Below are 26,761 nucleotides of genomic sequence, written 5' to 3'. Positions count from 1 at the left end.
GCTATGGAGGAGGGATGGCACATTGTGGCTGATCATGACACAGTGACCAGCTCCTTCTTCAGGTTCCAGAAGGGCTCCCAGGTGGCCTGTCTTTGAGGCAGTGGAAAAAGGGGAAGGTAGAGGAGACATGGCCCAGGAGGGAGCGCTTCAGTCTCCAGCAGGTACTCAGGTCAGTGCCAGTGAAGGGCGTGAGGGATGAGGAGCTGGCCGCCTCAGATACCAGAGCCCAAAGAAAAAGCATCATTTCCAGCAGATCCCAGTTTCTATGTTGTTGTCTATTCTAGCCTACTAAACACGTAGTAGGTAGTTCTCTGAGATTATGTTCACTTCATCCATTTGTACAGTTTTAGGACATTGTGAGGATTATTGAACAAGTGAAGGTTATATTTCGTTTTTAATTACTATTTAATTGAGCTTCAGATTTTTAAAGTTTGGTTTTTTTTCTTTACTTTGATGTAAGATGGAATTACTGGGTTTCCATTTTAGCAAATTATGTAATTTGCGTGGGTGTCATTTAAGGGTCATTGTACTATAGAATGCTGCAGGAAGTGGCTATTTAAAAAGCCGTATCCATTCTGTAGTCATGTTTGAGGTCAAAAGGATTTTGGAGTGCTTCTTTGCAATGTTTTTCCTCTCTGGAACATCAGCTGTCTTTGAAGTCGGTGTGGAGACCAGCTCTCCCGGTAGGGTAGGAGACCATCCCACAGCGGAGAGTGTGACTTCAAAAGGCCCGGAGAAGGGAGAAGAGAAGCATGCATGATCATGACGCTCATCTCACTGCAGGGATCAAAGCGTGTTTGCAATGTGTGCTTCGTCTCTTCTTTTGCTAAAGTTAAAGCACACGATTCTATGAATTAGATTTTTTTTTTTTTGAGACAGAGTCTTGCTCTGTCGCCCAGGCTGGAGTGCAGTGGTGCGATCTCGGCTCACTGCAAGCTCCGCCTCCCGGGCTCACACTGTTCTCCTGCCTCAGCCTCCCAAATAGCTGGGACTACAGGTGCCCGCCACCACGCCCGGCTAATTTTTTGTATTTTTTAGTAGAGAGGGGGTTTCACTGTGTTAGCCAGGTGGTCTTGATCTCCTGACCTCGTGATCCACCCGCCTCGGCCTCCCAAAGTGCTGGGATTACAGACATGAGCCACTGTGCTGGGTCTCTATGAATTAGATCTTTAAATAAAATTTATTTCATGCGGCTGAAAAGAAGATGCATTTGGCTTCATTCATCTGCCGAAATTTCCGTTAATATAGTAATGATTCTTCAGATGCCTTTAAAAACCCTTAACATTTTCATTTGTTTTGGGGAAGTTTTTGCATATTATTGGATTGCAGAAAAATTGAAACAAAACAAAGGTAGGTTCTAGCACTGAAAATCTGCAGATGAAACAACAGTAAATCATGACTACTTAGCAGAGCAAGGAGTAATCAGTAATTCTAAGTGAAATATTAAGGACTGTAAGTGGCCAGGCAGGTGGCCAGTGAGCTAAGCAGAAGTCCTGCAAGCTGAATTCTATGAGAATTTCCTCAGAAACCTTGCTGTCCTCTAGGATGATGTGGACTGCTGCCTATGGCTGCAGCTGTTGTGCCGTATGACACTGTGATTTTGAATAGGTAGAACAGCGAAAAGAGGGGCATAAGTAAGGGATATTTAGGATATAAAGAGTCTGACTAGGTAGAGGAGGGTTTGCATGGGAAGAAAGGGTTAGGACAGTTTGGTCAGGTGGTAGAAGAATATGGAAGCTGGGCTGAGGAATTTGGATTTATCCTGTGAGCCAGTGGGAGCCATGGAAGGTCCTGGAGCAGAGAAGTAGCATGGTAGTAGATTCCAGTCAGGTAACTTGTTTTCAGCATTCTTTTCAGGCCTTCCTGTGGAGAGAAAGTGCCAGGGGAGAAATGAGTTTGGGAGTGAACCCAGAGGGGTGGTGTGGCTGATGGGCACTGGAGACAAACAGGCCTGCCTCCTCTCCCAGATCCACCACTTTCTAGTCAAGACATCTATCCTTCAGAGACTCATTTCCTCCAGAGACTCATTTCCTCCAGCAGAGGGAAATAGTTCTTTCTTGCTCCTTTTAAATGCCATTGGCAGATAGTGTGAGTGGTGCCTATGGGAGCCACCACTACAGAGCCCAGTATGAGGGATTTCTAGAGGCTCAGGTTAGATACCAACCATACCCCCAAAAAGACAGATGAGCTGAGCCCTTAAGAGGAGGTGGGGAGATATGGGTGAGAGTAGAGGAGATTATGTATGAGGTTTGGTTGGTGGTTGCGTCATCTGTTTCCTTCCACTCATGCAAGGTTTTTTATTTTTGTGGTGTGGAGCTGCTTCCTAATTTGTTTTTTTTTTTTTTTTTGAGACTGAGTGTCTCACTGTCGCAGGCTGGAGTGCAGTGGCCTGATCTCAGCTCACTGCAACCTCCACCTCCCAGGTTCAAGCGATTCTCCTGCCTCAGCCTCCTGAGTAGCTGGGATTACAGGCGCCCACCATCACGCCTGGCTAATTTTTTTGTATCTTCAGTAGAGATGGGGGTTTCATCATGTTGGCCAGATTGGTCTTGAACTGCTGACCTTGTGAATCGCCCACCTCGGCCTCCCAAAGTGCTGGGATTACAAGCATGAGCCACCGTGCCCGGCCCGATTTCTTTGAGGTTTTAGAACAATGGTTCTCACCCCTAGCTGCACATTAGTATCATCTGAGGAACATCTAAGACCTGCTGGCCAGGTGTGGTGGCAGTGGTTCACGCTTGTAATCCCAACACCTTTGGAGACTGAGGCAGGTAGGATCACCTGAGGTCAGGAGTTCGAGACCATCCTGGCCAACATGGTAAAATCCCATCTCTACTAAAATTACAAAAATTAGCTGAGCATGGTGGTGTGCACCTGTAGTCTCAACTACTCGGGAGGCTGAGGTACGAGAATTGCTTGAACCTGGGAGACAGAGGCAGAGGTTACAGTGAGCCAAGATAGTGAATTTTGCTCCAGCCTGGGCAACAAAGTGAGACTCTCTCAAAGAAAAGGAAAAAAAAAAAAGAGAAAAAACAGAAGACTTGTTAATGCCTGTGCCCAGGCCAGACAAATTAAATCAGAATCTGTGAGGGCACAAGCGTAGGTATCTTTTCAAGTTCTCTAGGTGATTCTAGAATGCAGCAGGGTTGAGACGCTCTGCCTTAGGGGTAGAGAGATGGGAACACTGACAGGTATCTGCAAAACATCTCTGAACAGCTGCTGGTGTCTTTTTCTGTACTTCAAGTTTCACGGCACATCTGATAGCTGTGCCAAAAGGGAAGAGAGAATTACGTGGGCTAGGCTGGTTTGAAGGTTTGCGTAAGTTTTGGCTTCAGCTACTTAACACGTTTATTTCAAAGTAATTTGTGTTTGTAGCCTCACTAAAGTAATTTGGGGCCAGACAGGTTCAAAATAAGTTTTCCTACTTAGTTTTCCTGAAATTTCACCAAACCGAGGTACGTTTGAGTACCTGCTACTGTGCAGTGAAATCCCACATACCCTTTCAGAAACTCAGGAAAACAAATTGCCAGTGGGGATGCTTACTTGGAAAATGGCATGGCCAGTGTTGGGAGCATTAATCAATTCCGAAGGTGTGGGAATGACAGCCCCCACCTCTGCACCCTCAGGTAAGAGTCAGTGGGTCTACATCATTGGGGTGAACCAGCTCAGTCCATGGACTAGTGAGGACTCCCACCTTTCCAAGCTGCAGAAAGAGCCTGGCCTCAGGACTTCCCCGCGTTGCCAGCTATGTCTGGCAGGTTGGAGGGTGTTGGGAGTCAGCAGGACTTGGGTTCCAGTTCCCAGCCAGCTGCATCCTAGCTATGCCACCTTGGATAGCTCATTCGATCTCGCTGAGCTGAGATCTACCACCTAGGGTGGCTGTGAGGATTAATGAGAAGTATTGGGTTAGGGGCTTAGCAAAATTCCCAGCACATGATCAGTGCTCGTTTTAAGTTAATTCTCTCTTTTCCTCCCTCACTTAAGTCAGAAATCACGTGGTCCTGGTGCAAGTGCATTTCCAGTTTGAAAAACTTCAGCACCAGACCTCAGTGATTTGCCAGAATGCCCACATGCTAGGGCTTGACACAGCAGCCTCCCTGGCATGCCAAGATAGGGGGTGTTGCGTCAAGAGGAGGGGCAGAAAGGAGTGGGCCCTTTGGGGAAGTGGCAGCAGATGGCAGGGTTTGGTGGCAGGCTGAAATCCATCTGACTCAGGCCTGCCTTGCAGGGCTGTTAGCTCTCCTTTCCATGCCTGATGGGCCTTGGTACTTTATCTTCTCTTTTATGCACTCTGTCCATCCTGTTCCACATCGGAGAGGGCAGTAAAGATGGGAATGATTCATTGGAGGATCCCAGGCTGCTGACTCCAGCTCAGGAGGTAGAGGCCTGACTTCAAATGTCGAGTTTCTGCTGGTCTCCAGGGCTCTCTTCTCTTTGCTTTAATAAGAGATACAGCCTGGTTGCAAGCAGTAGGCAGCTGTGGTTTTTTTCTTTTTTTGAGACGGAGTCTTGCTCTGTTGCCAAGGCTGGAGTGCAGTGGTGCAATCACGGCTCACCACAACCTCCGCCTCCCGGGTTCAAGTGATCCTCCTGCCTAAGTCTCCCGTGTAGCTGGGACTACAGATGCGTACCTCCATGCCCGGCTAATTTTTGTATTTTTAGTAGAGACAGGGTTTCACTATGTTGGCCAGGCTGGTCTTGAACGCCTGACCTTGTGATCCACCTTCCTCGGCCTCCAAAGTGCTGGGATTAGAGGCGTGAGCCATTGCGCCCGGTCTCTTTTTTTGTTGTTGTTCACAGCATTGGAAACTTGAGGTGAAAACATTTCCCTTTTGATTAGGCTGGTTGGTATATCAAGCAATCTAGAAAAATTCAGGCTGGGTGTGGTGGCTCACACCTGTAATCCCAGCACTTTGGGATGCTGAAGCAGGCAGATCATGAGGTCAAGAGATGGAGACCATTCTGGCCAACATGGTGAAACCCCATCTCTACTAAAAATACAAAAATTAGCTGGGCGTGGTGGCACACGCCTGTAGTCCCAGCTACGTGGGAGGCTGAGGCAAGAGAATCATTTGAACCTGGGAGGCGGAGGTTGCAGTGAGCCGAGATTGTGCGACTGCACTCCAGCCTGGGCAACAGAGCGAGACTCTGTCTCAAAAAAAAAAAAAACAAAAACAAAAACGAAGACATAAACACACACATTAGCCTAGGCCTACACAGTATCAAGATCATCAGTATGACTATCTTCCACCTCCACATCCTGTCCCACTGGAAGGTCTTCTGGGGCAATAACACATACAGAGCTCTCCTATGATAACAGTGCCTTCTGGATACCTCCTGAAGGACCTATCTGAGGCTGTTTTACAGTTACCTTTCTTTTCGAAGTAGAAGGAGTATACTCTGAAGTAACTATAAAAAGCAGTAGGTTTATTTACACCACCATACTACAAACACATGAGTAATCCACTGCGCTATAATGTTAAGACATCTGTGATGTCACTAGGCAATAGAAATGTTTTTAGCTCCATGATAATCTTATTGGACCTTGGCCAGGCGTTGTGGCTCACACCTGTATGTAATCCTAGCACTTTGAGAGGCCGAGGTGGGCGGATCACTTTGAGGTAAGGAGTTCCAGACCAGCCTGGCAAACATGGTGAAACCTCATCTCTACTAAAAATACAAAAATTAGCCTGGCTTGGTGGTGGGCACCTGTAATCCCAGCTACTTGGGAAGCTGAGGCCGGAGAATTATATGAACCCGGGAAGCAGAGGTTGCAGTGAAGTGAGATCATGCCACTGCACTCCAGCCTAGGTGACAAAGTGAGACTCTGTCTCCAAAAAAAAACCAAGAAAGAAAACCTAATCTCACTGGACCATCATGATATTTGTGGTCTGTTGTGACTGAAATGTCATTATGCAGTGCATGACTATATATACTTTGTGGAATAGTTGAATCAAGCCAATGAACATATTATCACCTCATGTAGTTATCATTTCTTTGTGGTGAGAATATTTAAAATCCACTGTTTTAGTCATTTTGAAATACGCATTATTATTGACTACAATCACCATGGTGTGCAGTAGATCACCACAACATATTCTTCATGTCTCACTAGAAACCTTCGACCAACATCATCTCTTTCTTGGTCTACTCCCACTCCCACCCTGTGGTAACCACCGTCCTACTCTACTTCTGTAGGCTCATTCTTAATGTTCCTTTACAGGGGAAACAATGGGTGGTACCTTGGGGCTACCAGTAACTAAGCGCACCCTGTAGGTAGACATGCACATGCTACAAATGGTGTTGCATTTAGGATAGCAGTGGGCCATGGTCCAGGGCAGATGACAGCAAAAGTAACTCCCACTCCATCCTGTATCCTAAGCCTCTATGGGCTGGTGTGACCTCTTCTACTCACCTGATCCCCAGTTTCTCAACCTTGGTACTTTGGCATTTGGGGTCAGATGGTTCTCTGTTCTGGGGGTCTCCTGTGCATTACAGGACATTTAGCAGCATTCCTGGCCACTACCTATTAGGTAGCACTCCTGTCCCCTGTGACAACCTAAAATGTTTGCAGACATTGCCAGATGTCTGCTGAGCAGAATCACCCCCCTTTTAAGAACACTGACCTAACATAGAGTGTCTTGGCAGAAACATTAACTAGGATATCATTTTGGGATGTCACAGCCTGACATCAGGACGCAGGCATTGTCTTGTTGCTACTGCTTCCCATATGCCAAATGTTTTCCCCAAACATTATTGTGTGTTTTATAGCCAAGTTTATTTTTTTAGTCTAAATTATATCTATACACAGGAAAGGAATGGAACACAGTATCTTTTTCGTCAGAATGCACTTTCCGGTGAGAATCATTTCCCCAGCATGAACAAAGCACGGGTTTGGAACGTGATAGGTGCTTAATCCATGCTCACAATTGGCAACAACATCTTCATAAAAACACATGTCCAAACTTTAAACTCAAAGCTATGTAGTTTATATGTGTTTATATAAAGGAGACCAGCCAATTCTTACTTAGTAGCTTCTAAGTGCCCAACATTGAGCTGGAATTTTAAACATTAAAATTATTCCTCTGATGGCCAGGCGCAGTGGCTCACGCCTGGAATCCCAGCACTTTGGGAGGCCAAGGTGGGCGGATCACGAGGTCAGGAGATCGAGACCATCCTGACCAACATGGTGAAACCCCCTCTCTACTGAAAATACAAAAATTAGCCAGGCATGGTGGCACGTGCCTGTAAATCCCAGCTACTCGGGAGGCTGAGGTGGGAGAATCGCTTGAACTGGGGAGTCAGAGGTTGCAGTGAGCCGAGATCTCGCCACCGCACTCCAGCCTGGCCACAGAGTGAGACTCTGTCTCAAAAAAAAAAACAAAAAAAACATTATTCCTCTGATACACGAAGCAATGGATGCGCAAAGTGATTTTTGTGATTTAACATTTTTTCCCTCTAGACATAAAAAAAAACTTGTTTATGTGTAGTTGTTTAGAGTTACCCAATTATACATGCCAATTTACATTTCTATAAGAATGTAAAAGCCAGGAAAATGTGTCAGTAAAACAAACCTAAGACGACAGGAACATTTAAAACGCTAAAGGACTGATCTCCAAATGTAAGACTGGCAGTTGTTTTTAGCATTTTATCTTTATGTATTAAGAAATAATTGCATTAGCATATTGCTTAAGAGATTTGCCTGAGGCTGGGCATGGTAGCTCATGCCTGTAATCCCAGCACTTTGGGAGACTGAGACAGAAGAATTGCTGGAGGCCAGGAGTTCGAGACCAGCCTGAGCAACATACTGAGACCCCGTTTCTACAAAAAATTTAAAAATTAGCTGGAGATGGTGGAGCGCACCTGTAGTCCCAGCCACTCAGGAGGCTGAGGTGGGAGGACTGCTTGAGCCCAGGAGGTCGAGGCTGCATGCCATTGTACTCTAGCCTGGATGACAGAGTAACACCTTATCTTTAAAAAAAAAAAAAAGAGAGAGAGATTTGTCACACTACACAAGTCAGTTTTGAAATGTTTATAACCCCATATAAAACCATGCCAAGTACATAATAATTGAGGAGATATTGCTGAACGTTGAATGTACCATCCTTAACATAATCCAAGAGAGGCAGAAGTTCCTGCTTATTTGGAATTTATCAGCCTTTGCCAAATAAACAGCATATAAATGAATGATCGTGTAATACGATCAATTTTAAAATGTAGTTACTAGGTTAACATCTCATTTGGCTTTATTTTCTAAATAACCTATTTAAATCAGTGGAATTAATTTAGTAGAAAGGATTTGTTGAGTAGTGACTGTGAGTAATGCCTAAATGATACCACTCAAAGTTAGTAAAACAGGCTGGGTGCAGTGGCTCATACCTGTAATCCCAGCCCCAGGCCGGGCACGGTGGCTCATACCTGTAATCCCACCTGTAATGCCAGGGTGGGCAGATCACTTGAGTCCAGGAGTTTGAGACCAGCCTGGGCAACATGGTGAAACGCCGTCTCTACAAAAAATACAAAAATGGCCGGGCGCGGTGGCTCAAGCAAAAAAAAAACAAAAAAAAAAAATTACCGAGATGTTGGTACCTGTGGTCCCCACTATTTGGAGGATGAGGCAGGAGAATTACTTGAACCGCTGAGATTGCACCATTGTACTCCAGCCTAGGCAACAAAGTGAGACCCCGACTGAAAAAAAAAAAAAGTTAATAAAACAGTTCTGAACATTTGAGGAAACAATAACATTCTTTATGATTTAATTTATACTTTCATCATAATGTCCTGTGTGTATAAACTGGAGACAGCTCTAGGTCTGTGTTTCATGCCTACTTAATAATTACTACCTGGGGAAGCTATTAAAACTTCTCATTTTGGCTGGGCACGGTGGTTCACGCCTGTAATCCTGGCACTTTGGGAGGCCGAGGTGGGCAGATCACCTGAGGTCAGGAGTTAGAGACCAGCCGGGCCAAGGTGGCAAAACCCCATCTCTACTAAAAATACAAAAATTAGCCAGACGTGTTGGCGCGCACCTGTAATCCCAGCTACTTGAGAGGCTGAGGCAGGAGAATCACTTGAACGCGGGAGGCGGAGGTTGCAGTGAGCTGAGATTGTACCACTGCACTCCAGCCTGGGCGACAGAGCAAGACTGTCTCAAAAACAAAAACAAAAAAATGCAGAGAGATCCCATATTCCCTTTACTCAATTTTATCCAGTGATAACATCTTGCAAACCTATAGTACAATATTATAACCAGGATATTGACAGTGATACAGTCATGATAGAGAACACTTCCATTATTACGAGCATTCCTCACTTTGCACTTCTGTAGCCACACTGCTTCCCTCTGACGCCCATCTCACTACCCCAGCCTTAACTCCAGGTAACCATTAATCTGTTCTCCATCTCTATAATTTTGTCACTTCAAGAATGTTATATACATAGAATTGTACAGTATATAACCTTTCAAGATTGTTTTTTTTCCACTCAGCATGATTCTCTGGAGATCCATCCAAGTTATTGTGTATATTAATAGTTCTTTTTTTGCTTGAGTAGTATTCCATGGTATGGATATAGCAGAATTTAACCACCTATTGAAGGACATCTGTCTTGTTTCCACTTTGAGGCTTTTACTAATAAAGCTGCTATGAACATTTGTGTATAAATTCTTATGTGAATATAAGTTTTCATTTCTTTGGAATAAATGTCTAGGAATACAGTTGCTGGGTTGTATGGTAGTTGCATATGTAGTTTTTAAAGAAACTTCCAAACTGTTCTGGAGTAGCTGTACCATTTTATAGTCCCATCTGCAATGTATGAGTGATCCAGTTTTTCTGTATCCTAGCCAGGATTTGGTGTTATTACTGTTTTTTATTTAGGCCATTCTGATAGGTGTATAGTGGCCTTAATTTGCATTTCCCTGAGGGCTAGTAATGTTGAATATATTTTCATGTATGCCATCTGTATATCCTCTTCAGTGAAATGTATTCTTAACATTTGCCCATTTTCTAATTGGATTTTTTAAAAATGTTTGTTCTTTCATAGAAAAATGTTTTTAATTTTGATGAAGTCCAATTTTTCCCTTACATAGATCATACTTTTGCTGTCAAGAACTCGTTGCCTAAACCTGGATCCCAGATTTTTCTCTCCTATTTTTTTTCCTAAAAGTCTTACAGTTTTACATTTTACATTTAAGTACATAATTCATTTTGGTAGTACAATGTGTGAATACAATGCATGAATCTTAGGTTGAGGTTCATTTCATTGCTGAGTGTCCAATTGCTCTGACACGTGAAAGTAATACAACACATGAATCTTAGGTTGAGGTTCATTTCATTGCTGAGTGTCCAATTGCTCTGGCACCATTTGTTGAAAAGGCTATCATTCCTCTATTGAATTGCCTTTGCACTTTCATCAAAAATTTAATTAAGCATACTTATATGGAATTATTTCTGGGTTCTCTGTTGTCTTCCAGTGACGTATATGTTTATGCCTCCACCGACACTACACAGTCTTGATTACCGTATTGATGTAATAGTCTTGACATCAGGTAGACTGATTGCTCATACTTTATTTATTTATTTATTTATTTATTTATTTATTTATTTAGAGACAAGGTCTCGCTCTGTTGCCCAGGCTGGAGTGCAGTGGCATGATCTTGGCTCACTGCAGCTTCAGCCTCCCAGGCTCAAGCAATTCTCCTTCCTCAGCTTCCTGAGTAGCTGGGACTACAAGTGCATACCACCATGCCTGGCTAATTAATTTTTTTATATTTTGTAGAGATGGAGTTTCACCATGTTGCCCAGGTTGGTTGAACTCCTGAGCTCAAGCGATCCTCCTGCCTTGGCCTCCCCAAATGCTCGGAATATAGTCATGAGCCGCTGACTTGGCCCCATCTACATTTTAGAATAATCTTGCCTATATTTGGAAAAAAACCTTTTTAATGGGATTTGTTTTAAACATGTATGTCAATTTAGGGATAATTGAAATCTTTATTTCTATTCGTTTATTCAGAGCTTTGATTTCCGTTATCAGTGGTTTGTAGTTTTCGACATACAAGTACTATACATGTTTTAGATTTCCCTCCAAGTATTTTTTTTTTTGAGTAATTGTAAATGGTATTGTATTTCTAATTTATACCTATATATGTTCATTTCTAGTATATAGATACACAATTGATATTTGTATACTGTATTCTGTGGCCTTGCTGAACTCAGTTAATTAATTAATGACAGGGTCTCTCTCTTTTGCCAAGGCTGGAGCGTGGGTGCCAACATGGCTCACGGCAGCCATGACCTTCCGGGCTCAAGCATTCCTCCTGAGTCCCTCCTGGGACTACAGGCATGTGCCACCATGCCTGGCTAATTTTTTTATTTTTGTAGAGACAAGGTCTTGCTGTTTTGCCTGGGCTAGTCTTAAACACCTGGACTCAAGCAGTCCTCCCACCTCAGCCTGCTAAAGTGCTGAGATTACAGGCATGAGTCACTGAGTCTGGCCTAAGAATTTATTAATTCCAGTTTTTTTGTAGATCCCTTGGGATTTTCTACATAGACTATCATGTTGTCTAAAAATAGGAACAGTTTTATTTCTTCCTTTTGATCTATATGCCATTTATTTCTTTTACTATTTTTACTACACTGGCTATATCTTCCAGTAGTTTGTTGAGTAGGAGAACACATTGCCTTGCCTTGTTCCTGATCTTAGGGGAAAATATTGAGTCTTCCACCATTAAGTATGCCAGCTGTAGGTTTTTTGTAGAACCTTTTCATCAACTTAAGAAAGTGTCCTCTATTCCTATTTTTCTAAAAGTTTTTATCATGAAAGGATGTTGAGTTTTGCCAGATGCTTTTTCTGCATCATTTGATATGATCATGTGATTTTTCTTGATTAGCCTGTTAATATGGCAGATTACATCGATTGGTTTCTGAATGGTGAACCAGCCTTGAGTCCCTAAAATGAGCCCCACTTGGTCATGGTATATAATTCTTTTTATAAATTGCTGAATTCAATTTACTAATATTTTGGTAAGGATTTTTGAGCCTATGTTTGTGAATGGTATTGATCTGTAGTTCTCTTTTTTTGCACTGTCTTTGGTTTTGGGATCTGGGTAATACTGACTTCATCAAGTGAATTGGGAAGTGTTCCTTCCTCTTCTGTGTTTTAGAAGAGTTTGTAGAGAATTGGTGTTGATTCTTCTTAAGACACTTAGTAGAATTCTCTAGTGAAACCATTGGACCTTGATGCATATTTTGGGGGGGAGTTTTTTAGTTATGAATTTAATTATAAATCATTATAGGCTGGGCGCAGTGGCTCACGCCTGTAATCCCAGCACTTTGGGAGGCCGAGGTGGGCGGATTACTTGAGGTTAGGAGTTCGAGACCAGCCGGGCCAATATGGTGAAACCCCATCTCCACTAAAAGCACAAAAATTAGCCGGGCGCAGCGGCAGGCACCTGTAATCCCAGCTACTCGGGAGGCTGAAGCAGGAGAATTGCTTGAACCCAGGAGGCGGAAGTGGCAGTGGGCTGAGATCGTGCCACTGCACTCCAGCTTGGGCGACAGAGTGAGACTCGGTCTCAAAAAAAAAAAAAAAAATCATTATAAAGATCAAATTATGTATTTCATATTGAGTGAGTTGTGGTATTTAGTGTTCCTGAGGAAGTGGTCCATTTCATCTAAGTTGTCAAATTGATATATGTAGAATCATTCATAGCATTCCCTTATCCATTTGATATCTACACAGTCTGTAATGGTATCCTAATTCATTCTCGATATTAATAATACATGTCTTATCTTTATTTTGTCAATTTTATTGGTCTTTTCAAATAATCAGCTTTTTATTTCTTGACTTTTCTCTATTTCTTTGTTTTCAATTTTATTGATTTCTGCTCTTTATTTTTCCTTCTTCTGCTTGCTTTGAGTTTATTATGCTCTTCTTTTTCTAGGTTCTTGAGGTGAAGTTTAGGTTACTGATTTGACAGTTTTTCTCTTTTCTAATAATAAGCATTTAGTGCTTAAATTTCCCTCTCAGTGCTATGTTAGCTGACATGTCCTACAGATTTTGATATGTGTATTTTCTTTCAGTTCAATGTATATATTTGTTAATTTCTGTTGAGATTTTTTCTTTAAAACATGGATTATTTAGAAGTATGTTGTTTAGTTTCCAACTGTTGTGGAGATTTTCCTGTTACCAATCTTACTGATTTCTAGTTTGTATGATTTTCGTTCTTTTAAATATTTTGAGATTTATGGCTCAGGATATGATCTGTATTGGTCTATGGTGTGCATGATGACTTGGAAAGAATGTGTATTCTGCTGTTACTGGATGGAGTGCTCTATAAATGCTAATTAAATCCCGTTGGCCGATGATATTGTTAAGTTCTTCTATATCCTAGTTGGTGTTCTGTTTAGTTGTTCTATCAATTCCTAACAGAGGAGTATTGAAGTCTTCAAATATAATTTTGGATTTGTCTGTCACTTCTTTCAGTTTTATCAGTTTTTTGCCTCACATATTTTACAGCTCTGTTGTTTGATGCATATACATTTAGGATTGCTATGTCTTCCTGGTAGATTACCCTTTTGTTTTTATGTAATGTCCCTTTCTTTCTGTCTCTGGTAATTTTCCTTGCTCTGAAGTCTATTTTATCTGATTTTTTAAAACTTATTTTTGATTCCTTGATTTGGGGGTTTTATAACTGAGGCTATTTTTCCCTTCTCTTTTTAAGGAATATATTATTCGAGTGCAAAGAGGAATTTCTGTGGAAAACAGCTGGCAGGTAAGCTTTTTTTTTTTTTTTTTTTGGTCAATTAGAAAAATATTTAAATGCATGACTAAAACCCTGACTTGGGGCATCTAAAAGTCTGGAAAAATCAGAACATGCATAAATATAAATCATGTTTCTTTTAGCTATAAATCTTTAGCTTTAAGACAAGTATGATAAGAGTCTTTCCTGTCCCCAGTTGTTTGGTTAAATTGTGTATGATTGATATTACTATGGAGTGTATCTAGGAATTTGTTCCCCACCTCAACCCAGAGCAAATAGTGTATGCAAATTTCTTGTTTTCTTTCTAGAAATTCACACCTCCTCCCCAGCAGCTATGGTTTGAGTTCATTCTACCAGGTAGAAAGGTGAGATTGAGTCTTGGCTATTATACAGTTTGGGCCGCTACACTTTATGGATCTCAGGTCCACTCATGGGCAGCTTCTGGTGCTAGCTCCCTCCTTGCCTCTAGGGGAGGGTCTTCTTGGTGCCCCAGGCTCTGCTTTCTTCAGTGGTGGCCTCAGAGAGAAAAGAATTCCTGGACAGATGGAGAGGTCCTTCCCATCCAAGTTGACTTACAGAGGGTGGCTGAATTCTGCATAGGGGCCCTTTCTTTCCTGTTTTAGTAATTATAATTACCACCTCCACCTCGCCGCAACCCTTCTTCTCTCCCAAAAATCTTACCTGCTCCTTCACAGCCCAGCTCAAACCTTAACCTTCTACCTTAAGCAGCCTCTTACACGCAGTTGTCCAAACTTGGTCTTTTCTTTGCCTGAAATTTCAAACTACTGTTTGTTTGAATAATTATTATATTTAACATCTATCGAGCATGTATTAAGTGTTCACTGGTTTAAGCACATTAATTCACTTAACCTTTTAAAAATGTCCTATGTGGTAGTATCGTCCTCATTTTACATTTGTGAAGTAAGTAACTTCTGAGGTCACAGATCATTGGCAGAATAGAGTTGGAATTTGCTTGTTCTCTGTGGTTAACCACTCTATGATCTTTTGCTTCTTGGCTCTTATCAGGGATGACCTTATATTTAACTTTTTGATGTATATTTGGCAAACAGGGTCAACAGCAGTGTCCTACCAGAAAGATCAACCCTTGGTGCAGTTTTCTAGATCCAATGCATTAGAAACCCAGGGGTACTCAACAAAAATGTAGACTCTTGGGCCCCATCCTAGACCTACTGATTAGATTTTCAATGGGTGGGGTTGTAGGGGCGGAGAGGTGTGATACATTTCTTCACCCATGGTAAAGGTTGTGGCCAACACTCCTATAGCAAAAGACAGATTAATAAGGGAAAAGTGTAACAAATTTATTTAATAAAAGCTTTTTTTTTTTTTTTTTGAGACGTATTCTCACTCTGTCGCCTAGGCTGGAGTGCAGTGGCATGATCTCAGCAGCTCACTGCAAGCTCCGCCTCCTGGGTTCACACCATTCTCCTGCCTCAGCCTCCCGAGTAGCTGGGACTACAGGTGCCCGCCACCATGCCCAGCTAATTTTTTTGTACTTTTAGTAGAGACGGGGTTTCACCGTGTTAGCCAGGATGGTCTCAATCTCCTAACCTCATGATCTGCTTGCCTCAGCCTCCCAAAGTTTTGGGATTATAGGCGTGAGCCACCACACCTGGCCAATCAAAGTTTTATGTGACACAAGAACTTCCAGAAATGAAGACCCAAAGACCTGGGGAAAACTGTCCATTTTTATGCTTGATTTGATGAAGAATGGATAGCCATGTAGAATGTGAATGAACAAACAATTTCTTTATGTTTTTATTTTTATTTATTTTTTTTGAGATAGGGTTTTGCTCTGTTGCCCAGACTGGAGTGCAGTGGCATGATCACAGCTCACTGCAGCCTCGACCTCCTGGGCTCAAGTGATCCTCCCACTTCAGCCTCCTGAGTAGCTGGAACTACAGGCAGGTACCACTACGCCCAACTAATTTTTTTGTATTTTTTATAGAGATGGGGTTTGGCCATGTTGCCCAGGCTGGTCTTGAACTCCTGAGCTCAAGCAATCCTCCTGCCTTAGCCTCCCAAAGTGCTGGGATTGTAGGCATGAGCCACCGTGCCTGGCCTTGTCTGTTCTTCTTTTTTTAATTTTTAGTTTTGTAGAAAAGGGGTCTCATTATGTTGCCCAGACTGGTCTTTAACTCCTAAGCTCAAGGGATCCTCCTGCCTTGGTCTCCCAAAATGCTGGGATTATAGGTATGAGCCATTGTGCCTGGCCCTGTCTGTTCTTCTTGGTCTGTCCGTGTAGCCTGCCTTCCTCCTGGGTGTGGGGCAGGACCTCTTTAGAATGAGTGTCCTCAACGGAGACGGGAGAGAGCAACCTCTAGGTTTTATGGCTTACTTTGTGAGAGGTAGAGGGGCTAGAGACAGGAGGGCAGAAGACCAGAAAGAATAACTCATTTGTGAACTCTTCTTTTTTTTTTAGACAGAGTCTCATTCTGTTGCCCAGGGTGGAATGCAGTAGAGTGATCTCTGCTTGCTGCAATCTCTGCCTCCCAGGCTCAAGCGATTCTAGTGCCTCTGCCTCCCCAGTAGCTGACACTACAGGTGCTCACCACCATGCCCAGCTAATCTTTGTATTTTTAGTAGAGATGTGTTTCTCCATGTTGGCCAGGCTGGTCTCGAACTCCTGGCCTCAGGTGATCCACCCGCCTTAGCCTCCCAAAGTGCTGGGATTACAGTCACAAGCCACTGTGCCCAGCCCATTTCTGAGGCCTTCTAATCTCCTTTAGTTCAAAGTACTTAGCATGCCAAAGTACCATACTGGGATATCATTTTCTGAGCCCCAGTAGGATTCTAGGTGATATCCAGGTAATACTTTCCTGCACATTAACATTTGAAAATCACCAATAAAGGTTAAAGTCAAACTATTTCAAACCAAAATTATTTTCTTGATCAGGGCCTGAAGAACTAGTAGAATTTGACTATAGCCTAATCAATGGCATCAATACAACTGAGAAAGAATGTGTAGACAATGGAAGGTGGACTGTCTGTCAAGAGGGGGAACCCTGGGGAATCAGGGCGAGGTGTGGCAGCTCTGCCTGCAATGCAGTCCAGTCTCCCGGGTGGTGGGAGCTCACCTGGGGGAAGTTTGACACAGGACAAAGGTGAAATGGCCTCAAAACCGTCCATTTCCTCTTGCTTTGATTCCATGCTCAGTACAACTTTTTTTTTTTTTTTTAAGTCATTCATCTTTCTAGGTGCCTGGTTAATAAGAAAGACATTTGAAGGGCTGTTTGCCCTAAAAAACAAATATTCTCACTTATCTCCTGGCATCTTGTGAATTTGACAGGTATTAACCAGTTTCCCATGGCCCAGCCGACGCTTGGCACTGCTAAGTCTGTTTTCTAGGCTTGTCATGTTAAACAGTTAAGCACCAGGTATAAGCCCTACTACCCTTAGCACAAGTGCCTGAGCTCTAGAATGCCAATATTACTAATACTAATACATATTAAATAAAGAAATGAAAAGAGATAGTCTTTGCTGAATCAAAACACTACTTCTTGTCTCTTACAGATTGTTAGAAGATACAGTGACTTTGATTTGCTTAACAACAGCTTACAGGTAAATGTTTTGAAATTCTAATTACACACATTGATTACTTGGGGTGTCTAAAAAACTGGCTGGAGTCCGGGCACGGTGGCTCACGCCTATAATCCCAGCACTTGGAGAGGCTGAGGCGGGTGGATCACCTGAGGTCAGGAGTTCAAGACCACCTGACCAACATGGAGAAACCCCATCTCTACTAAAAATACAAAATTAGCCAGGCGTGGTGGTGCATGCCTATAATCCTAGCTACTTGGGAGGCTGAGGCAGGATAATCACTTGAACCTGGGAGGCAGAGGGTGTGGTGAGCCCAGATCACGCCATTGCACGCCAGCCTGGGCAATAAGAGTGAAACTCCGTCTCAAACAAAACAAAACAAAACAAAAAAAACTGGTTGGAAATAGCAATATCAAAAACAAGAAATTAGCACATTTCCCTGTCAAAGAAAATAAATTCATACTTTACACAGATGATGTAAAGTATTCCCAAAAATAAACTTTTGGGAATCAACATGTGATTTATAATTAATAGTCACCTTGCCCTTGCAACCAAGTACCATTGTATCCTTACCACAGTCATAGGAGGCTGACGTAATATCTCCTTTTAACAGATGAGGAATGATTGCGTGGATTGCTAGCGTTGCTCACTTAGGTGGAGCTGGGACTCTGAATCTCTTCATTGAACTAGGCTACATATTTAGCTCTGCAGATCAACATGCAGCAGTAACTGAGAGACTCAACCTTTTTCTGTTTAACTTTTTTATCCTAAATATGTAGTTAGAAATCCCATTGTTTTAAATGTTCCTAACGTGAGGGCCATAATGGGAAGAAGCATGAGCTGCAAGGTCTTCATCTAGAAACACAGCCAGTGTTGGTAATGGTTAAAGGGTCCAAGAGGGGCTTTAGCACCTTAGGAAGTCCTGCCTATACCAGCCATGTCTTCACTTGGCAGGCGGGCCTTCAAGTGCCTTGGATTACTGAAGACTGTTGCGTTCTTGTGTGTCATACTTCAGGTTTGATTGGTAACATAAAACCCTTTAAACCTGAGGAAGAGTGCATGGCTTATGAGGTAAAGGACACAGCCAGGAGAGAAAGGACTGCTCCCGTCATTGGTGAGCTAGCCATCATCGCTCATTCTGAGTGACCTCTGATCTTGCCCACAAAGGTCAGGAGGACTGTGCACTAGGAGGAAGCATAATACTTCTTTTCCTTCAGAAGGCCACGTTTCATTGGTCAGACTTCAGAAAAAAAGCATTTGGGCCAGCTGTGGTGGCTCACTCCTGTAATCCCAGCACTTTGGGAGGCTGAGGTGGGTGGATCTCCTGAGGTCAGTTCAAGACCAGCCTGGCCAACATGGCGAAACCCCGTCTCTACTAAAAATAGAAAAATTAGCTGGGTGTGGTGATGGGCGCCTGTAATCCCAGCTACTCAGGGGGCTGAGGCAGGAGAACCGCTTGAACCCAGGAGGGGGAGGTTGCAGTGAGCCGAGATTGTACCACGTTGCACTCCATCCTGGGCAATAGAGCGAGACTGTCTCAAAAAACAAACAAACAAAAAAGGAAATAAGTATTTGTAGAGCCCACACTTTAACATTATTTATAATGCTGCTGAAAGCATGAATGCCTTGTTTTCCTTTTGAAGAAAGGGGCCTGAGTATCTGCAGATGATTATGTAATTGCCATACTTGTCATGCATTTGACACATATTGTCTTTTTGTGTTTTAATTTTAGTATGACCCATTTGAGTCTTCAGATAGAATATTGGCAGAGATCAGATTCTCATCACTGGGTTTAATTGGTTTTATTTATGGATTTTAATAGCATCTTCTTTGCACTCAGACAAGAGCTGGGCCTATGATGACATTGTAGATAAGGCATCAATGTGCAGTTTATTCCAGCAGTGGATTTTCTCCTCAAGCCCGCCTCTCCCCAGTGCAGTGGCCCATGTGACATTTCCACAGTGGTGTAAGCATTTGGCAATTAACAGTGGGCCTACTAACTGTTTCTGCCTTTATGCTCAAGCGAACCTTTGCTTGTGCATAAAGGGGGAGTGATCTTTGTACAATGTCATTCAGCCAGGCTGAGTAAGAATTTGTGGGAGAAATATTTTTGAAATTGAAATTGCCTAGACTTAGCCTCTAAGAATAGAGGGTGGGGAGGAGAGTTTTATCTCTCATTTACTCATACTTTGGGGTGATAAGGTTTCTCCACAACTCTTCACTTACGGCCTTTTTAATATAGTGAATTTTATTCTTGCTTCCGTGTAATTTTACCTTTTAAAATGGGGACTTTCAAAGTGCATCTTATTTCAAATGCAAATATCCCCATATATTGATGTTGGCTTGTGTTGGGCAGAATATGGCCAGACATCATTTCAGTGGGAGGTTTTACTGGATTCAAGCAAACAAACAGAAGAAAGCACATACAGCTTTTTGGCAGTGAAATAATTTAAAACAATATCCATAAAACAGACCAAAAAGACTCAAACCTCGGAATAAAACTGTGACCATGATTTTCAGTGTCCAATTACCCTTTTGACAGATAAATGAGTTCCCGCTGAAGAAAGAGAAATATAATACACATATGCAGAGTTGTCTGAGTCCAATAGGAACATGTCTAAGTGAAAAAAAGCAGAATGCAAAATTATATATGCCATATAATATAATTACAAGAAATGTTTGGAAAACAGTATTGCAAGTAAATATGCCAAAATGTTAATGGTGAGCCCCAGGTGGCGGAATTATAGGTTATGTCTTTTTCTGTTTTTTTTGTTTTGTTTTGTTTAACGTTCTGTACTTTCCAAGTTCTCCACAAACAAGCACATGTAGGCTATGTAAGCGGAAAAACAGAAAAAAGCTGCTTTTTCTTTTTTGAGACGGAGTCTCACTCTGTTGCCCAGGCTGGAGTACAGTGGTGCGATCTTGGCTCACTACAATCTCCACCTCCCGGGTTCACCTCATTCTCCTGCCTCAGCCTCCCGAGTAGCTGGGACTACAGGCGCCCGCAACCACGCCCAGCTAATTTTTTGTTTTTTTAGTCGAGACGGGGTTTCACCGTGTTAGCCAGGATGGTCTCGATCTCCTGACCTCGTGATCTGCCTGCCTGGGCCTCCCAAAGTTCTGGGATTACAGGCGTGAGCCACCGCGCCCGGCAAAAGCTGCATTTTCCAAACATTTTTTTTTTTTTTTGAGACAGAGTCTCGCCCTGTCACCCAAACTGGAGTGCAGTGGCATGATCTTGGCTCACTGCAATCTCTGCCTCTTGGGTTCAAGCGATTCTCCTGCCATAGCCTCCCGAGTAGCTGAGATTACAGGCACGCGCCACCACACCCGGCTAATTTTTGTATTTTTAGTAGAGACGGGGTTTCACTATGTTGGCCAGGCTGCCAGACTTTTTATAGTGAGCATATTTTGTGGAAACAATGAAGAAAAATCACCACCCTATTTTAAATGCAACATCAAATTAGCAGCCATGTAGGGAGACAGCATACAACGAAGAGAAAGAAGCAGGCTGTTGAAATGTTGGGAACTGGGCAGAGAGAGAAAGAACTCAGTCTCTGTTCCTTAGACTTGAGAAGGAACCCAGGCCCTGCCCCTTCCAGCGTTGACCTTGAGTCCATCATTTCTTTTTCTTTTTTTTTTTTGAGATGGAGTTGCTCTGTCACCCAGGCTGGAGGGCAGTGGTGTGATCATCTCTGCTCACTGCAAGCTCCACCTCCCAGGTTCACGCCATTCTCCTGCCTCGGCCTCCTGAGCAGCTGGGACTACAAGGCGCCCACCACCATGCCCGGCTAATTTTTTGTATTTTAAGTAGAGACGGAATTTCACCGTGTTAGCCAGGATGGTCTTGATCCCCTGACCTCGTGATCCACCCACCTCGGCCTCCCAAAGTGCTGGGATTATAGGCGTGAGCCACTGCACCCGGCCGAGTCCATCATTTCTTCTCTTGGGTTTCACTTTCGCTGCTGAAATAAAGGGGTTGAACTAGATGACTTCTGAGGTCTCTTATAGCACAAATGTTTTGTAATTAGAATTTTATTGCCCATTGTTGACCTTGGAGAGACTTTACTGTACTCCAGGGGACAGCAGGGGGTTGAGACAAATTGAGGGTCTGTTGAAAGCTTAGAACTCGCTAGGATACTGACTGGAATATGGTTGAAGGCAATTTGCAGATCATTAAGATCTGATGTTGGAAGTAAGGAGCGATGAACAGATTGAGGTTGAAAGGTTTTCGCCAGGCATGGTGGCTCACGCCTGTAAGCCCAGCACTTTGGGAGGCCGAGGCAGGTGGATCACGAGGTCAGGAGATCGAGACCATCCTGGCTAACATGGTGAAACCCTGTCTTTATTAAAAATACAAAAAATTAGCAGGGTGTGGTGGCCGGTGCCTGTAGTCCTAGCTACTCGGGAGGCTGATGCAGGAGAATGGCGTGAACCCAGGAGGTGGAGCTTGCAGTGAGCCGAGATTGCGCCACTGCACTCCAGCCTGGGCGACAGAGCGAGACTCTGTCTCAAAAAAAAAAAAAAAAAAAAAAAAAAAGAAAGTTTTCTCTCCAGATAAAAGCTAGTTTTCTTGAAACTGTAATATAGTTTGTCATATAATTTTGGGCTCTAAATCCCAATTTGGGAATCATTCCCTGCATTCCATTTTCTTTCTTTTTTTTTTTTTTGTTTTGAGACAGTATCACTCTGTTGTCCAGGCTGGAGTACAGTGAGCCGAGATCATGCTCACTGCAACCTCCACCTCCCGGGTTCAAGCGATTCTCCTGCCTCAGCCTCCCAAGTTGCTGGAATTACAGGCGCCCACCATCATGCCTGGCTAATTTTTTTGTATCTTCAGTAGAGATGGGGGTTTCATCATGTTGGCCAGGTTGGTCTCGAACTCCTGACCTCAGGTGATCCACCCACCTTGGCCTCCCAAAATGCTGGGACTACAGGTGTGAGCCACGGTGGCTGGGCTCCCCTTTCCATTTTCACTCTGCAGTTGTGCATGGAACTCTGGGGACTCCTCTGCTGGCTGCCTTGTTCTCTCCTCCTTCTATAAGGAACTCAAGAAGGGAATCCATAGGGCATGTTAAAGAGGAAGGTAGTGAAAGTGAGATGATGAGGCATCCTGGCTTGAAGTCATCAGTGTGGAGGTGTCTAGGAAATCAGTGGCTTAGAGACTTTATTATTCCATGTGTAGTATTTTTTTCCCCTCCCTTCTAATTAGCCATTGGAGTTCTAAATTTTCTATTCTGTAATTGGTAAGCAGTTTAGAAATTCTAGGAGAAAGCTGAAAGAGAAAGTAAGTGTCTCTTGAATAATCTTTTTTAAGAGACGGGGTTTTAAAATAACACATATGTTGCATAGTCTGAGTACCTTTAGGAATTTTTTTTTTGTGAGATCTTAAACTTAGGGCAGGAAAAACACTTCCGGTCTGTCTGACACAGCAGGGACATTATAATTGCAGCTGTTGGCAAAAGAGCTTTGTTTCACCTGACAGTTTGAAAGAACTGATGGGATGTCTGGGCAGAGCAATACATTTAAAAAAGTGAAATGAAGCTTGACAAAATGGATTGGTTGAAGCTTGGAAGCCACAAAGTTCAAAACAGATACTTTATGAAATTCATTCTCACGTCCCCACAATGAAAGAAAAGGAGCCAGAATATTGGGATTTGAATCCAATTATGTCAGATGTGACTCCTTTCTGAGTGATGTGGACTCAGCTGGGGCTGCTGCTATGCGGTAGTGCAGGCAAATCTGTCGATACTGGGTAATGGTATTTTAAAAATCCTTGATCCATATACAATCAGTTTGATAAACAAAAGCAATTTTCTTTCTTTAATTGAAAAAAAAGTAGTAAATGAACACTGTAAACATTTCACAGTAGAGAAATAAAAATTAATGAACCAACCCACTCCTAGAAATGGTTATTGTTAAGCAGTTGGTGTGAGTTCTCCCAGACATTTTTTCTGTGCCTGCGTAACCATATCCCGGGCTAAGACAGCAGGTTCTCAGATAACACTGTTTTGTTCAACATTGTTTGGTTGTAATGTTGATGAGAAAAAAATAAATCTATCCATGACCAAGGCCACTGTGTGAATGGAGTTTGCACGTTCTGTCCATGTCTACGTGGATTTTCTCTGGGTACTCCAGTTTCTTCCCATGTCCCAAAGACATACAGGTTAGGTGAACCGGCATGTCTGCATAGTCCCCATGTGAGTGTGGGTGTGTGTGAGTGCACCCTGACATGGGATGGGCTCCGGCCACCTGAGACCCTAAACTGGAAACATAGCGTAAATAATTATCTTGTTAAGTTGGCAAAATCTCACCAATGCTAAGCATTATAATTGCTTAAGTAATTTTCCATTTCTTCTGGATTATTTAATTACATTTTAATATCTATATAATTGCTTTAAGTAATGAATGTTAAGTGCAAAAATACACCAAGTTAACAACAGCTACCCTCCCAAATAATAATTGTCTTGTTTTTATTAATCTTTCTTAAATTATATATAGGTAATATTTATTTCATTGTTTATTATTAGACATGTTTTAAGTCTTTAGAAGTTTGCTGATGTTTTTTGACCAGAAATATGCTGTAGGAAGTTAATTCTTGTTTATATAAATTAGCCTGGCCGGGCGTGGTGGCTCACGCCTGTAATTCCAGCACTTTGGGAGGCTGAGGCGGGTGAGTCATTTGAGATCAGGAGTTTGAGACCAGCCTGGCCAACATGGTGAAACCCCATCTCTACTAAAAATACAAAAATTAGCCAGGCATGGTGGCGGGCACCTATAATCCCAGTTACTTGGGAGGCTGAGGCAGGAGAATTGTTTGAACCCAGGAGGCAGAGGTTGCAGTGAGCCGAGATTGTGTCATTGCACTCCAGCCTGGGTGACAAGAGCGAAACTCTGTCTAAAAATAAATAAATAAAATTAATTAATTAATTAGCCTATGGTAAAATTAGTCTTGTTGGCAGGCCGGGCGCGGTGGCTCACGCTTGTAATCCCAGCACTTTGGGAGGCCGAGGCGGGTGGATCACGAGGTAAGGAGATCGAGACCATGGTGAAACCCCGTCTGTACTAAAAATACAAAAAAAAAAAATTAGCCGGGCGTGGTGGCGGGCGCCTGTAGTCCCAGCTACTCGGAGAGGCTGAGGCAGGAGAATGGCGTGAACCCGGGAGGCGGAGCTTGCAGTGAGCCGAGATTGCGCCACTGGACTCCAGCCTGGGTGACAGAGCGAGACTCCATCTCAAAAAAAAAAAAAAAATTAGTCTTGTTATTCATTTTGCTTAAAGTCCCAGTTTGTAAGAACCTATAGACAACATTAAGTGATAATTTAGCATACACACACATAAATGAGATGATCTTCTGCAACTTCATAAAGTAGTTTCAGGAAAGATACATCAGTTGTGTTTTGGGTAATATATTACCCTTTATTTATTATTTATTTATTTATTTATTTTTGAGACAGAGTCTCACTCCATTACCCAGGCTGGAGTGCAGTGGTGCCATCGTGGCTCACTGCAACCTCTGCCTCCTGGGTTCAAGCGATTCTTGTGCCTCAACCTCTTGAGCTGAAATTACAGTCGTGTACCACCATGCCTGACTAGTTTTTGTATTTTTAGTAGAGATGGGGTTTTGCTATGTTGGTTAGGCTGGTATCTAACTCCTGACCCCAGGTAATCCACTTGCCTTGGTCTCCCAAAGTGCTGGGAGTACAGGCATGAGCCACTGTGCCCAGCCTACCCTTGATTTAATTCATTATGTCCGTGAACCAAAAAATAAAGTGATTAGCTTGGATGTGCAATAGCTAAGTGATGTACTTTCTTCATATGTATGCATTTTATTCAGCTAAAAAAGAAACTGCTATTAGATAAAGCCTAACTGCATAAATGAGGCAAATGATGTGAAATTTATCTTATTTGGAAATGAATTATGCTGTGATAGAAAATTTACTCTGTGTATGCTCTATTTTCATAATTATATTTGAGAAATTGGCAATTTAGAATTATCTGCCAACCTTTTCATTTTTTCCAGTATCAAGTTTAAGGTCTTCGTTTGGCTGCATCATTGTTTGAAAAATACAGAATGGAACAATCTTAGTTAGGTTTGCCCAATTTAATGGTTTAGATTACATCCTTTTCTGAATTCAAGATGCCCTTCTCTTTAGACCTTACCCTCGATCAATACACATGCCACTGGACTGCTCTAATATAAGCACAAGTCTAGAATAGTACTACTCTTTGAAAGTGACTTTGCTCATTAAATTAAAATGCCGATCTCATGCTTTGCTTTTTATGTTTAAAAAATAAACTCACAGTCCCAGCTACTTGAGAGGCAGGCTGAGGTGGGAGGATTACTTGCAACCAGGAGTTCAAGTGCATAGTGAGACCTATCTCTTTCTAAAAAAAAAAAAAAAAAGAAAAGACTAAAAGTTTTAAATAATGTGGAAAATGATAGTAGATTGAATACCTGTATTTACTTTTCCTCCCTCCCCAAATCAGTCTAGAATAACAGTGGATTGTTTATATACACAAACACACTCTGAAGGACAAACAGAACAGGAGAAGAAAAAACCACAATAAAACACTTTAAGCTGAAAATCCAGTGGGTGAGAGCTAACTGATTAAGCAAATGTAGGAAGGCAGAATTCTGAGATGGGAAGCAGATAATCTCATTGGGTCTCAATTTACATCACAGAACCCCTGGAAGGTTCCGGCATTGGCAGTACCAGGTGCTGCCCCCAGAGTGGGGTGAAGGTCAAGGAGTTGCATGTCTGTTTAAGAAGCAGTCAGATCCCCAAATCTCCCATGTCCGTACAACTTATGCCTGCCCTCCTCCCTCTAGGAAAAAACCGTAAGTTTATTTTCTGGAGAGAGTCAAACAGTCTTTAGGCTGGGAAAGGCAGGCACATTTGAAAACATGTACATAATATATATGAGGACCCCACTCCCTCCCTAGCTTCCTTCTTCGTCTCAACTCCCAGAATTCTGGCAGTCAGGCTTCAGACTTTTCAGGCAGGGTATTAGAAGATTGTTTTAGAGGAATCTGTCCAGCCTAAGAGGAAAGAACTAAAGGTTTGTCCAGTAAAACAGCTGCGTAGGGTCATCTGATAAAATAAAGCCCACAGTAGATAAACTCCAGGGCACTCACCCAGAGGTTCCAGTCAACTTTTGGTGCTCCACTCTTGAATATGGGCTGATAACCAAGGGTCACCAGACTCCTACAGGACTCATTTTTGTTTCTTATTTAAATTGGATTTGGACTTCATTTTTCTTCTTCTTCTTCTTCTTCTTCTTCTTCTTCTTCTTCTTCTTCTTCTTCTTCTTCTTCTTCCTCTTCCTCTTCCTCTTCCTCTTCCTCTTCCTCTTCCTCTTCTTCTTCCTCTTCTTCTTCCTCTTCTTCTTCCTCTTCTTCTTCTTCTTCTTCTTCTTCTTCTTCTTCTTCTTCTTCTTCTT

General features: G+C 42.6%; 1 protein-coding gene across 15 annotated transcripts in view; it reads left to right on the top strand.

Annotated features, from left to right (window-relative positions):
* The window catches only part of PXK (PX domain containing serine/threonine kinase like), a 93,217-nt gene that overhangs the window by 17,602 nt on the left and 48,854 nt on the right, over nt 1-26,761 (top strand). For 14 of the 15 annotated variants that reach the window (XR_009213593.1, XR_009213592.1, XM_058439089.1 and 11 more), the window contains exons 2-3: nt 13,721-13,771; nt 17,291-17,338. Coding sequence is in view for 12 of the 15 variants with exons in the window: in XM_058439089.1 (XP_058295072.1) it covers nt 13,721-13,771; nt 17,291-17,338 (99 nt within the window). In the remaining 3 variants the exon portion in view is untranslated. Of the gene's footprint in view, nt 1-13,720; nt 13,772-17,290; nt 17,339-25,689; nt 26,160-26,761 lie in introns of those variants that run through there. The other variant, XM_058439092.1, reaches the window with a different exon arrangement.

The sequence above is a fragment of the Hylobates moloch genome, unplaced genomic scaffold (assembly GCF_009828535.3).
Source record: "Hylobates moloch isolate HMO894 unplaced genomic scaffold, HMol_V3 SCAFFOLD_5, whole genome shotgun sequence".
Lineage (NCBI taxonomy): Eukaryota > Metazoa > Chordata > Mammalia > Primates > Hylobatidae > Hylobates > Hylobates moloch.
This window is presented reverse-complemented; position numbering and strand designations above follow the sequence as displayed.